Consider the following 15427-nt stretch of genomic DNA (forward strand, 5'->3'; position numbering starts at 1 on the left):
TCAAACTGGAGTTATTCATCGGATAGCGTTCCATTGTGTGTCTTTAGCCTGGGATTTTACTTCAGATTGGCGTACTTATCCATTCTAAGCATCAAGAAAAATTTCCCTTAGCTGTTTTCCAAATTTAATTGAACCAAATACGGTTATACAAACATACAAGCATCATTTTTTTCCCTAAGACATACGAAAAGAAAATATAATAACTTTTCACAATACAAATATAATTTGAACGTTTTAATTTTGTAAACAATTTGATTCATATTTGTGGACCAACCTTACCACAATCTAAAGATACATAAAAAGTGGATCCCTTCCAAATATTCGCCACAAGTAATAATAGTAATAAGAATAAAAATTCCACCCCCTAATTCTCAAGCAAAGGTCCTATACTGCTATAAAATAAGAATAAGAAAAAGACCTTCCATATTAATGGCCATTCCTACAAAACATTATCTATTAAAGGAGAGTCATATATCAACCAAAGTACTGTTAAACTATCATCCTATTAACATTTCTAGTTCATTATAGAGATGGTAACTAAACAAAATTGCCAAAGCTGCTGATGCAAAAACATAAAACAACTGCTGGGACATCAAGAACGGATTATAGCCTCAAGATGGTAAATCATGTCCTATAATGTACCGTATCGTATGTAATAGTTGTTATAAAAGCAGACTGCTATGGATGATCCAGCTGCAAATATATACAGCTCACAAAACAAATATATATCTCAGTTAGATATATCTTCGATAATTAGTGGAACATGGTTAGGAGTTAGGACTCAGTTTTCTGAGACAGAATCGGCAGTTTTCTTTGACCTGTAAATCAAAGTTGAAATGGTAGAAGTTATCTCAGAAGATGACATTACATAAGTACAAGAAAAACAAGGAAAATAAACAGAAAGCAAATTACTTCACCAATAACTTTTCATTGCCCTAAACACCGTTAAAAGAGTCTATAAATACATAGCAGCATCTAGCTCAAATAATGGCATTTCATGTTTTTTTTCTCCACTATATGCTTAAGACCAAAAGTCCGATTGAGGTTAGGACCGCATTGATAAAAAACTAAATGAAAATTAATAAATAAGTGATCTAGAAATTTAAAACAACAACAAATATAATAATAATAATAATAAACAAGAAATTAAATCAACAAAAGTTAGAAGCCTTCCCTTGCGTCAAATTATACCTAACCATCAATTCCATCAACAATTTGACCAAAAAAAATTTTGATTCCAAAAACAAGCCAAAAAAACCCATAAGATAGGCACAAAACATCAGTTGTATAGAAACACTAATCAAACCAAAGAATGAAAAAAGGAAAAATAAATAAATAAATAAGTAAATAAATAAATAATAATAATAATAATAACAAATTATTATAAAGCATGGTTGGAAAGCAGAATGAACATAAGGTGAGGCAAAGGCAGGTCCTTTTCACAATTAATTTTCAAAATAAGATACTTCTCAGGAAAACCAAGCTATAACCTTTGAAAAGAAAACTTATAATTTATTATGTATGACCTCACTTGCAAATTATTAAAAAAAAAAAAAAAAAAAAAAAAAAAAAAAAAAAAACTAACCTTGCATTTTTTTCCAAAGTGTCAACAGCATCCCGCATTGCAAAATAAGTCATTTTCTTCACCTGTTTCAAGAGGAGCAGAATTTCAAGTGATCTTTCAAATTACTTATTAGATAACCTATTTTGAAGTATGTTATACCACACAAAGTACAAACACTTTGTCCACCCTGCACAAAAGAAATGCCAAAAACAACTTCTATATGTAAAATGAGAGATTGTTTGCATAGTGAGGTCAAATTCAGAAGACGATAATTTCAAATTAAATGCATAAATCATATCCATTGATATGAACTGTTACAAGAAATATGCAGAAATGACCATCCAAATTAGCATAGAAGAAAAATAAATGAGACAGCATACCTCCAATTTGTCCTCGTTAGACCTATGATTTGGAGGAAGCTTTCGGAATTCTTCCGTCAAATGAATGCAATCACCAACATTTTCAGGTGAGACGAAGTCAAGAGCAACCTTAATGCATGACTGGAAGAAAACATTAAAAGATATCATTTGTACATCTTTATTCATACAGAAACAAAGCAATCAGCAATTACATGACATAAATAAAGCAAGTAGAGTTTACATCGACCAAAAAACCTTCCCATTCTGGGATGCCTTCTGCTTTCATTATTTATGGAACCAAAAAAGAGTATCATAGTATTCATATCTCCCTTATTTAGTATGCTGAGTCATTCTTAAGTTTCACTTGTTGGAGAAAATTTTTAATCAAACTGAAGTCCATTTCTTATGCTAATAGACTCATTCATTAAAAAGATTTAACTAGCAACAACTCGAACCTAAAAACTGCAGTTACTCTTTATGATCATTAATTAATACTATTTAATTATGCTTGAAAAACAGCATGACCTTAATTATCTTGGAAAAATACTGTATTTCAACAGCTGTCATGTCAATTATTAATTGGCAAAATCCTTAGTTCACATTTCTCATCTAGGTTTTTAGCTTTACAAAGGTAAGAGAAATCCATAATCAGTATGCCAGCTCTAGATTGGACATGTTATAATCAACAATAGTGACAAATAAACATACTCCAAAATCTCTTGATTTTTGATTCCCAAATCATCGAAGTCCATTTTTTACACTATCGACAGATTGAAAAAAGAATATTACTCTTAATATTATAATAACTCCAAACTAAGATAAATATTACTTAACAGAAATGAAAGAGGATAAGCATAATCTCTAATTCCAAGCACACTCAATACATTAATGACTCAAAGTTATATTTCCTGACACAGTTAACAAATCATTTTTATAGAATTGCAATAATACCAAATTAGCCCATAGACCATTTCATGAACACTGAAAAGACATAGAAAGAATATTAAGAAATTATCTAAATAGAGTAAGATAATCAAGAAATGAAATATTTATGGATTAATACTTTTTCCCCCCCAAAAAAAACCCCAAATAAACTGGATTTATTTGTTTTCCCTCCAAATGGTGAATAAATATTTACCATTTCCAACTTACTTGTGATTGTTTGAAATGAAACCCTTCATCAAATATATTCAATATATCAGCAAATTGTCAAGTATGGTTGGCCAGTCATATGCCACTCACATCCACAGCATGAGGTTGTGAGTTGGAGTCATGCCCCATGTCTTTTAGAATAGAAATTATTGCAACATGAAAAAATATATACATATACATACATACATATACACACACATACATATATATATATATATCAGCAAATTAAGTAATGCTATAGACACCACATTGTTTACCAAAGTTTTTGCATGCCATATAAGGTAATAGGACGATCATATGTGAAAATTAATGGGCTCTACAAGCATTGATTAATGAAACCATTATAAACCTATAAGGCAATGTCACATTACTTGGCATATAAAAATTTGGTAAACAAGTCGGTGCCTACAATATTATAGCTGCAAATTGTCCACGATGAAAATAGCCAACCTAGTGAGCTAGAAGCACCATGGTACTCTAATGAGGCAAACAAACATTGTAGCTTCTCTATCTCTTCCTTGTTGAATCCTCCCATTGTTTTGGCACATAAATGATATCATGATGACCCATTTTTCCATTAGCTAAATGAAGTTTCCCACGTGGTTGGACTCGAAAATGATATCAGGATGACCCATGATAAAAATGGTACAGAAATGATATCATGATGACCTATTTTTCTGTTAGCAAAATGAAGTTTCCCATGTGATTAGACTTGAAAATTTGATAAACAAGTTGGTGCTTGTGGTATTATTGTTGCAAATTGTCCAAGTTGAGACTAGGCAACCAATTAAGCAAGAGGCACCATATTAATTACTCTAATGAGGCAAACAAATGTTGTAGCTAGATATCTCTTCCTTCATGAATCCTCCATTTTTTGCGCATTAGTGGAAAAGACATCATGATGACCCTTTTTAATAGTTGGCAAACATCGATTTCAATCAAATTCCTTTAGGATAACCCAGTTGGCAATGACCATTGGCAATAAACCCCGAGTCCTAGGTTCATCCACAAGTCCTAGCTTCAGGGCCTGGTGCTAAAATCATCATTTTTGCACCATTTCCCTTTTCTAGGCAATTATGATTTCCCAGAGATTTCTAGCATGGATCCTTCATATGCCTCAATGTTTTACAACGATTGCACCAAGACCACCTTTGTTGGCTAGTTCATAAAGTGAAGTTCCTCTCAAATCTACAATAGCTCCATTATTGCCTAGTTTAGAAGTAATCAATGCTAAACCTTCTCGCAGACGGTGTTCTGTCATCATATTCCTTCAGCACTCGCTCCTCCTTAGAATCAAGAATACATCTTTCAAGGAGGTAAAGTACTCCTTTCCAAACACATATATCAAGTCTTTTTATTAGGTTCATGTCTATGAAAGGAACAACTTCTCTTTCCTTTGACGTAGGTCTCGACTATGTGTGACCATGCAAAGCAATCGCTTCCAATTCATAAGGTGGCTTGAAGAGTATGGTACTCACCTGATTTGAGAAACTTGTTAATATGGTTGGGAAAAGGGAGTACTTTCTTCATTAATGTCATGCATGATAAAGTAATTGGGATACAAACCAACAACCTTGTTGGAAAAAGAAAAAAGAAGCAAGCTGGAAAAAGTTTATATTTATAGATAAGGTGAATTGAGATATGTTGTCTCCTTATCTATCTCATCAATCTTCAACTTAGACCCTGTTTGACATAGCTTCTCAGAAACCGCTTCGGCTTTTAAAGCTTAAAAGCTGCTTTTAAAAGTGTTTGAACAATCTTTTATAAGGGTTCTAGGCCTCCAAAAGAGCTTTTAACCAAAGCCAGTAAAAAATAGCTTCTCCAAAAGCTCTTCTGGAGAAGCAGAACAAGCAAAAGCTATTCCAAACAAACCCTTACACATGCATACTAAGATAGTTTTATAAAAAAATTATAATTATATATACATATTGAAATAGTTATTTTATCAATAGTCATGAAAATAGTTATGGGACACACAAGAAAAGATGGAGTCAGCCAGCAGATCTGAACTCATATAACACCTAAAGAATACAACATACTGACAATGAAGACCCATAAAGAAGAAGCAGGCCAAAAAGTCCAACAGAAGAAACAGGCAATCAAGGCTCCAACGAATCATTAGGGCTCAACAAGGAAAATTACAAGTCCAAAAGCAAGCCTCCAGACAGCAACCAAATATAGGCCCAAACAAACAATTAAGGGTCAAAAGAAAAAGCAAAGATTAGACTGCACAGGGCCGCAACAGCTTCTGATACAGAGGGACTAGCATAGAGCCTACGGCAACTTCCGAAGGTAATGGAGGCTTGCGGTGACCCAACAATGAAGGCGAGATTAAGGTGTTGCATCAAGGCTTTTTGAGTAGGAAAGGGGAAATTTCATGGGATAACCGAAATTCAGGGGCATAATTGAAAATTGACCTTTTGGGAAAAAAGGATCATTTTCACCTTTAATGCCCCTTGATTGTACACATTATCCCAAGTTTTGCAAAAAATAAATAAATAAATAAATAAAACCCCATAACTCTCCTAACCTAACATTTCCACTCACTCTCCCCCACACAATTTTTTTTCCCATTAGAAGCCTCTCATCTTCATGAAGATAACTTGATTTTGTTTTAAGATTAGTAAACTAGAAAATGCATGGTGTGGTCACTGAAAAACTTATCAATCATATGATTGAATATGATTTTATTATCGATCAAAACATAGTAATCTTCTAATTGTCATGATAGACACCAATGAGGTATTTATGCTTCTTCCACTTGCATGCTACTCATACCAATTGCTTTTGCAAGCTAGCTAATAAGTGACCATTTACTAAATTCAATCACATACTGAATAAAATATCAAGCCAAAGATAATATATGCAACAAAGGAAAAACATATAGCAAAAGCCCAAAAGCAAGACCATGACAGGTAAATAATTGACTTAAAATCAAAACTTTAGAATTTATGAGAAAAAAGAAGAAAAAAAAATGTAGAGCACCTGCATTTAGTCTTAACTGTGAAAGCATTAACATCTTAAATACAGAAAAAATAATAATAATCATAGATGAAAATAATAATAATCATAGATGAAAACCCTACCACAGCTAAACATATATGAGAAAGTAAATACAAATCTATAACCCACTGTTCAACAACAAACAGGAGGGAGAGGTGCGTTTGATGGTTAAAATTTACCTTCAAGTTTCTGACTTGATGAGGACAGCCTGCAGGTATAAGGACTGCATCTCCCAGATTTTGGATGAAAGTCCATGGTTCAATTCCTATTAGATAGAATACAAGTATTAAATGATTAAGAATGTTTGCCAATGCCAATAAAAAACAAAATGTGCAATCACGAAACCAACCATATTCCTCCTTTAGCTTCCTTTTGTGCTCTAGAGTCAGATAAAAGGTCTGATCATGTATGGGGTCAACAACCTATACCACAAAAAGAAACAATTAACCAATGGGCAGAGAGAGAGAGAGAGAGAGAGAGAGAGAGAGAGAGAGAGAGCATGCAGACAAAAGAAGAAAATCTGAACATGTTCTGCAAAGTCATATAATCAGATGGCATATAAGTAAACAAGTGGTCAAAAACAATTGAAAAAAAATTCCCAATAACATTCTAGTGAGCCATAGTCAAACTGTCTTTACATCATTTAGATTCAGTGAGTTTACAAAAACTGATATTCAAATTAGTTTTACGTCATTCAGACTTGGGTCAACAAAAAGAACTAAAAATTTTAAACAATTGCTGATTTTCACGTACTTTTACCTTTTTCAGCCTTGGTAAAGTTAATATACAAGAACTTAAAAGTTGAAACAGTTTATGATTCTTTTCTGAAGCACTAAGACACATGCAATTTTTCTAAGATGACCATTTCAAAGCTAATCAAAGAAATTTCCACAATGAATAAACTTCAAAAGAGATTATAAATACTTGAACAATTAGAAGCATAACAAACAACACCTGATATAATAAGTGCACATATCATGTCACAAAAATATTGGACACTGAAATAATTAAGAACACCAAAATTAAAAATTGATGTTACATATATAACCATCATAAAAAGCTAACCCATGACCATTTAGTTCTCATAGCTAAAATGGAAATTGTAAGCTGTAATTACTAGTTACTAAGCAACTACCTGTTCCAATGGACGACAATGAGTATGCCTGAATTCCCTAAAGTGCTTCATAAGATACTTCTGCAGCTTTGGAATATCCTCTCGTCGAAAAATGTCCCAAAGAGCACCTCCTTCAGCTGCTTGCAACCGTTCCTGCCCATTTTCAAAGTTGATTGATATCTCACAATTATTACCACTTTTCTCTTGATTCACTACAGGCTCGAGTCCCTTCAAAATTTGTCTATCATCAAAACTAGAATCACTAGCATCTCCATCCTGTTGAATAGTTGGACCAGCCAGTTCTTCAGCAGCTGCAATATTGTTCGGATCACCAAATTCACAGCTATAGTGCTTTTGATTGTTTGTAGCCAGACTACAAGGTTCATCATAACGATTCTCTTTGCATCCTTCATCCACAGTTTGACCATTTCCATAAATTTCTCTTTGGTCTTGCTCAAAGTGCTTTTTCTTCAGCTTTTCTATATTAGCAAGGTCTTGAGGTGTTAGGGTGACCTCAGCAGTGTGTGTCAGAACATTCACCTGAAACAGATACAAATTATTTAAAATAAGGAACTTTAACATTTAAAAGACAAAGTATAAAAAGAATAAGTACCCCTTAAGATGCATAGATTGCTGGTCCTTAGCCCTAAAAGTTTTAAGATGGCATACTACACATTTCCCAAATCTGATATGATGCAGCTAAAAGCTTAAGATTAAAAAAAGTTTGACATTAAACCTATTCAAAACCAAGTAAATTATAATCAATATATACCAGATTCAATTTACTCTTGCCTCTAAAGTTATGAATCATAAATCACATACCCAACCATCAGAGAAAAGATTAGCAAAACATTTATATTGATTTTAAATGTGAAAATATATTATCAAAACCCCAGCTGTTACTCGAGATCAAAAGATTTCATTCCGATGACAATTAAACCAATAGAGCAATAGATTACATGTATTAGAAACAAATATATAAACTAGAGAAATGCAGACCGAAAGCCAACTTCACAGTTATTTTATGGTTATACTGCATATTTTTGTTCGAAGTTATGACCAAGTAGAAGTGACATAGAACGAAAGAAAGAGAAAGAGAGAGAGGACAGGAAAGAAAATAGAGAAAGGAGATCAGATAGAAAGAATAATCACAGGTGAAATTATATAATCTATGACTAAAAAATTGGCAGTCTATCTAAATAGGTATAAACTAAACCTACTTGTATTAGAGAGTCAAGAAAAACAATAGGAAAAATAACAAAATCATAAGCAATCATCAAAAGTAATAGTAAAAATAAATATCAAAAGCTTCAAGAGAAAGTTATTCAAATAAATAGAGCATAAAATAAAGTCTATTAAACGTTTAATACCTATGTTTATGCCTATTTTCACAATTCCATATAGCATTTTCATCAAAAGATACAAGACTTATTAAAATTTCGGGTAAGTCAAACCCATAAGATATGTCCTCTGGGCAGTGGTGTCATATATCCTACACCAGCATTCACCATTTCCCACCATTTACCAGATTCATTTAAGTTCCTAAGAGTAAATTTTGACCTGTTAGCCCAAATCCCAATTGACTCCTCATTTTAAACTCCACCCAAGCTCCACCCAAACCCTAAAATACCAAGAAAAAGGCACACCCAAATATGTTAGATCAAGCTTGTTCCTATAATTTTTATTAATGGTTCAGCCCAGTGGGCTTAACAAAAGGCTTGAACTAAAACCAACCCTTAGGCCCACTATGAAATATTTATATTCATATATTTATTTTCATATGTACTTCAAATTATCAAATTGCATCAATTACCCAGAAAAGCCAAAAATTTATATATATATCCATCCATCTGAAATTTTATATTATTTTTTGTTAAGTTTCATTTATTTTAGGCTTTAAAATTCATCAAATGATGTCAAGTGACCAGACTGAGATACAATGCTCAACCGTGGTGCTCACAGCCTTGGGCACCTGACCTAGAGCTTTCAATTTGGGCCCAGCCAAACATGATTCTTTTCTCAAACACAATAGGCCTGGCCTGAGCATTGGAACTAATAAGAATTCCAAGGTTTATACCCTACTGCTTGTTAAATTTGCAATTTTTGAAAGAGATAGGAGAGACGTTTACAAACAGCACCCTCATAATCAAAAAAGTTTATAATCAAGTAAGAGATGTGCGACAAAACCTAACATACCGCATCAGACATGTCGCAATGAAGCTTGGTCACAGAATCCCCACGTCCAAGCTCCTGAGCAATACCATAAGCAATATATGTCTTTGGCCCCATGTCTGGCTTTAGACATTCTTTGGGCAAGTGGACAGAAAGGTTAAGTTGACCATTACGAGGATGTGTATATGCTTTAAATGGCAAGCAAGAGATAAACTCAGCACCATGACGAGGCAAACGCTCCTCAAATAAAGTAGATGGGGGCCAATCCTTTAATTTCAGTATCTGAGGCCAATTTTTATTATCATACCGGCCCTTTGTATATCCAACAAAGAACTGATGAATATTAATATCTCCCTGCATTTCGTTAGAAGATTCATATCACAAAATTGCAATCACACTAGCAGAAACCATTTTACACTGGGGGGAAAAATGAAAGTCATAAGAACACTTGAAGAGAAAAAAAGACAAGAAATGAAACACAGAGCCTACAAATTCATTAATAAGCAAAAATTTAAAGCAACTATGCTACATTTGATAGAAGATTAAAAAATAAAAAAAAATAAAAAGGACACAAATAAATTAAGACATGACTGCAATAAAGGAGACCTAAAATTCCATTCAAACAATAAAGTATTCCATTTCGGTAATTGAATTAGTTCGTTTTCAAAATGCTTGTTTCACATTGCCACAAGATTGGAAACAAGGAAAGAAGCTTCCATGTATTGCAGAGTGGTGCTTATAATTTCAAACCATCTATAAAAAAAAATTTATAATTGATAACTGAAATTTGAAGGCATTCAATCCATAACCAAAGCAGAACACTTTTATGACAGTTGACCTGGAAAGTTAGAGCAATGGCAATGGCAAATATAATGTCTCTGCCTTTATCAGACAGAAGAATGCATATGACATTACCAAGAAAATCTATCAAAAACACGTCCCTTCAACATTTTCCATAGGCCTCTAGGGAAAAACAAACAAGTATGAAACATCAACACAAGCGATAGTAAGGTACTCAATTCAACAATAAGCAAACAAAATGTCAGAGAACAATAATTTTAGAAAAAGAAGAATAGATATAATAAACACACCTCACACCAATCTAAGCAGTCAATAGCCTTCACATCCAAGTGTTTACCATGCTTGGTGTGTTGCATTTGACGACATGCACGCCACATGACCAATGGTTCCCAACTTAAACCAGATGCCGTTTGAAGCACATCACTCACAACCACAGGCTGACCTCTCATCCAATGCCACTGGAAATGCTTCAAATCCTGATGTTGGATGTCTTTGGCCCTAGGACAGTACAAATAGTTGTCACCAGAATCTTCTCGAGAAGCTGCTTTCCTCAACTGATCACTGCTTAAATCAACAACACCTGCAGGATTAAAACACGAACACTGCTGTACAGATGTTCCACAGACATCCATAAGTTTGCATATTTCTTCAGCTTTCTTTACCAACTCTGAGACCTTATTTTCTGAAATGATGCTTCTTAATTCTAGAAGACCACCAGCACATTCATTTGTGTCCTTTCGAGGGCAAGGAAAGCTTCCATCCTCATTCACTTTCAACTCATATTTTGACTTCACTTGATTGTCAGAGTTCACTTGATTGTCAGAGCTAGTGCTACTAGGAATGTCAGTTCTTATTGCTTTTCCACCATGCAAATAGTCTAGGCCTCGGCTAATATACTCCATGATAATGTCCTCACCACCTCCCTGCAAGTTTCCATCTCTAATCTCCCGACAACATGCAAGACAAAGGTCATATTCACCGCAACTCAGACAGCTTCTGTGATAATCAAAGATAGAAGTTTTGCAGTTGTTACTGCAAAGGAGAATATGTAAGAAAATTGATTGGACTACTAAATAACCATTAAATATAAGATTTTCCATGAAGGCCATACCAATACACACGTTCATCAAAAGGACAATCTGATTTTTGTATCTTTAGCTCTGGAGGAGATAACCCTGCCAACATGACATCCAGTTAGCAAATTAAACAAGATAAGATAGAATGCAGTACCAGCTTCCATATATACATATATATATATATATATATATGTGTGTGTGTGTGTGTGTGTGTGTGTATAAAGCCCAAATGTTTCTTTTTTTTAAAAAAAAAAAAAAAAAAAAAAACAACAACAACAACAACAACTTTTTATTCAGTATGAATTGGTCCTCTAATTATAAAACTATTGCCACTCCTTGTCCACAAAATCTCTTCTTCCCACTCCCAAAACCCAAAGCAAAAACAAATCTCTCACTGAAAGCAAACTTAAAACTATGTTCTGCATAAAAAACCATTTTTTTCCAATCAGTTTTAGCTAATGTTTATCCATCAAGCAAGTTTTCCAGGAAATTATTCAACAAAAGTAAAGGAAAGGAAATGAATGAGAAGTTGATTTTCTTGTATTTGTTTGGTTTTCAACAAAAGCTTATATACAATAATGATTTAAACTTTAAATAGTACATTTTCCTTCTAACATGCAGCATGTTATATAAAGAGAAGTATTTCATGCATGAAAACAGTTGGTGGGCCTCATATTCTCCCAACAACCAAACCCAAAAAACACTATTATTTTACTTTCCTCTCAATCAACTGGCCATAAGCTCTGTTGCCCATTTTAATGATATTTGGCTTCTACAACAACAACTTTCACTTGCACATGATTGTAAAAGAAACAAGAAATTAATCTTAAATTAGTTCCAAAACCTAACTCACAGAGACAGAATATACCTTGTCTGCGGGCCTCTATCTCTCTTTCAAAGGCTTGTTCTTCATTCAGTCTTTTCAAAAATGGAAGAAGCACTTGAAGCAAATATTTAGAGTACTCAATTTCATCATCATTTTCAATATTTAGTTTCAGGTTTTTTACAACCTACAATAAACCACAAAAATTTTATGAAAATTTCATTTTTATAAATATAAAATAGAAATAGCAATACTCATGAGATATATAGAAAATAAGAAACTGACAACTGGTACATCCAGCCGCAAGCATGATTTGCAATTGCAATTTCCCCGACATACAGCGCAACTCTCAGCAAAGTATTCCTCCGGTAACCCAGGATACCTACAAAACACAACAATCAAACCTGTAAAAGCTTAGAACATCTACATGATGGAGGAAAAACTCATCCAGTTTGCTAACTTATATCAAAACTGAAAGAAACCATTTACAATCAACTATTTCAACCCATACAGATTTCCTGCTAAATCAGGCATAAAATTCCAACAGCACTTTACTTAATGGAAAATATTATGAAAAGGTTGTTTTCTGCATCCTTTATTTATCTATTGTACTGCATTGCATCCATTATACCTTTGAACCAATAACCATATGTATAAAATGCCTGAATATATGATGATGATGTAACTCTTCTCGAAACAAATCCAAGATTCTTATAAAACTATACCACGGCAAACTCAACTCCAAATTTGGCCCACATTTTAATGCCGAAAACATCTTTACAAGTAAAGATTTATAAGAGAAAAACATTAAAAACAAACACATACCAGTTTTGTATGCAAGGGACACAAAACCGCCTTCTATTACAGGTTTTACAACGAATAACCCGGCCCTTATCATTCCTCTGACATTGATGACACATTAAAGCCTCCTTCATCCAGGAAAATCAACGATCAGAAACAATGCAAAACTTCATTAAGCATAAAATATATGTGTATATATATGAATATAATAAAAAGATAAAATATGAAAACCAGTGACAATAATGATGAATAATGTACAGAATGAGAAACTACTTACTTCTGGATTCCTATTTAACTTTCGTTTCTCTTCCCTATAAACTTTTACATGTCTCAGCGAATAACCTCCAAAATTGTCCCTTCCATTTTCATTATTTTCCAAGTTTCGCAGCGCATTCACATTTCCCTTTCTACTACCACCCCTCTTCACACCCTTCTTCGGTCCCTTTGTGCGGACATTATTTCCATCTTCTCCATCCAAACAACCACCACTTCCAAGACCTCCATTCACTTCCAAATCATCAACTTCATTAAATCTCACTCTTTTCCTGCCCCTTCCAACCCGCTCATAAACTTTAACCCCTTCAGCACTTTTCAAAACCCAACCTCCTTTGCCTTCTATTGCTTCCCTATTTTTACTAGCAGGCATTTCTTCATCTCCCACGTTATCCTCACAATTTTCTCGGCCTTTTTCAGCGTCTAGCTCCTGATTTTCTAGGGTTTTCCTTTTAACTCTGCCTTTTCGCCTACTTTTCCCCAAATCTTCTCCATCTTCCTCAGACCCCAAATCATCATCGTACACCACCTTCCTCACAGGAGTCCTCAGCCGACTGTTCAAATCAAGAACCATCCTGCTTTCTCGACCTTTAGCCAAACTTTCCGAGATAGCCTCCTTGTTCCGAGGCTTTCGTCCGCGCTTCTTAGCTGGAGGAACTCGCTCGGCATCGTCTTCCTCAACTTTCCCATTTTCCTCTCTCTTCTTCTCCGCAGCAACCCCTTCAACTTCCCCACCTTCTTTTCCTTCAAATTCTCTCTCTTTCTGCGGTGAAGCCCCATTACCCTTCACCGGTAGAAAATTTTCTCGGAAACCCTCGCTATTTTCAGGAGCTTTCTGGCCAGTTTCTAAAACTTCCTCTTCTATTCCAACAAATTCTCGCACTTTCTGCGCAGAAACCCCATCATTCTCCTCGGAAGGAAAATTTTCTGGGAAACCATCTAGACATATCTGATCGGTTTCTGGAGCTTTGTCTTTGTCTCCAGTAGCATCGCACATTGTGGCTGCTTTTCGCTGCCGCTTTCTACCCCTCTTAGCCATGAGTGGAGAAGCATTAGCTTGCCCCAGAAGAAACACAGAAATAGTGTTTTGAGTGGGAAATAGAGAGACAAAGAGAGAGTTCGGTTTATATACATATATATATATAGATATAGATAAATGGAGAGAGAGTTTTAGTGGTTTGGGAAAACTCAAAAGGGTGGTTTTGGCAAACCATTTGTAGCGTAAAAACAAAACAGTGGGTTTTGTGGATTTTGAAAAACTGGCGGCAATTTGGAAAAATTTCTTTTACTTTTAATGACGGATTAATTATACTGCATATGTTTTAGATTTATTTGAATTACAATTGAATATTTTTATATTTATATTTTTTTTTAATAAAATTTTATTCATAATAATGTATTCTTTTTTTTATGTGGCAGTTAAAATTACTTAAATATTTTTAAGTAAATCAAAATACATGTTCAATTAATATATACAAGGGATATTTAAGTAATTTTAACTGCCACATAAGAGAGAGTACATTATTATGGATAAAGTTTTATCAGGGATGCGGATATAATTATATAAATATGAAGATATCCGATTGTAATTAAAAAAAACCTTAAGGGTGTGCAATGTAATTAACCCTTAGAATATTGATAGCCAAGCATCCCAAACTTTATTAAGATTGACACATTGCATTCTAAATTTTTTTCTGGCATTTTACATCCCAAATTTTTTTTTTACTTGCACCATTAGTTTTTCTATTAAAAATGTATAACAGAATGATCAGGTACTTCATACGTGCTCTTTAAACGAGTGTAGATCACGTAATTTTAAACTTTTTAGGCTTTGTTTGGTATTCAAAAAATGTGGAGGAAAAATATTAAAGGAAAAAAAAGGAGAAAAAAAAAGTTTCGATCTATTGCTAAAATAGAGTTTTGCTTTTCTAAAATATCAGTTAGAGAAAGGAGACAGATAGAGAGAGTACACACAAAAAAAAAAAAAGAAAAAAAAAAGAACAAAGACAGATAGACATAGAGATTTACAAAGAAAGAGAGAGTACGTAAAAAAAAAAAAGAGAACAGAGAAAAAGATGAGATAAAGAGAGATATAGAGAGTTACGAAGAAAGAGAGAGAGCACCAAAAAAAAAGAAGAGAGAGAAAGAGACAAAGAGAGTACACCAAAAAAGAAAAAAAAGAGGATAGATACCGAGAAAGAAGAGAGAGTGAACTTCATTCTCTTGCAGCTGTAAAATTGTTGGTGTTACTAAGAGTGGTGGTTTGGAAGAAGAAGAAGAAGAAAAAGA

At 33.8% G+C, this 15427-nt stretch overlaps 1 protein-coding gene across 4 annotated transcripts; it reads right to left on the reverse strand.

Annotated features, from left to right (window-relative positions):
* Positions 1 to 219: 219 nt before the first annotated feature.
* Positions 220 to 14261, reverse strand: LOC107421868 (lysine-specific demethylase JMJ25). Of its 4 annotated transcripts, XM_016031212.4 has the most exons (13): positions 13143 to 14260; positions 12890 to 12993; positions 12350 to 12446; positions 12110 to 12251; positions 11277 to 11340; positions 10456 to 11197; positions 9389 to 9718; positions 7214 to 7732; positions 6428 to 6500; positions 6258 to 6343; positions 1945 to 2064; positions 1586 to 1647; positions 220 to 818 (listed from the first exon to the last, which is right to left on the reverse strand). In XM_016031212.4, exons 1-13 carry the CDS (start codon positions 14175 to 14177, stop codon positions 782 to 784), a joined length of 3411 nt encoding a protein of 1136 aa, XP_015886698.1. In that variant the 5' UTR covers positions 14178 to 14260; the 3' UTR covers positions 220 to 781. The 4 variants fall into 4 exon arrangements, 2 of the variants coding, with proteins under 2 accessions (XP_015886698.1, XP_024931454.1); XM_025075686.3 differs by lacking the exon at positions 9389 to 9718 and having other exon boundaries at positions 13143 to 14261; XR_007241945.2 differs by lacking the exons at positions 220 to 818; positions 1586 to 1647 and adding an exon at positions 3526 to 4553.
* Between the last annotated feature and the right edge of the window lie 1166 nt (positions 14262 to 15427).

The sequence above is a fragment of the Ziziphus jujuba genome, chromosome 3 (genome assembly GCF_031755915.1).
Source record: "Ziziphus jujuba cultivar Dongzao chromosome 3, ASM3175591v1".
NCBI lineage: Eukaryota > Viridiplantae > Streptophyta > Magnoliopsida > Rosales > Rhamnaceae > Ziziphus > Ziziphus jujuba.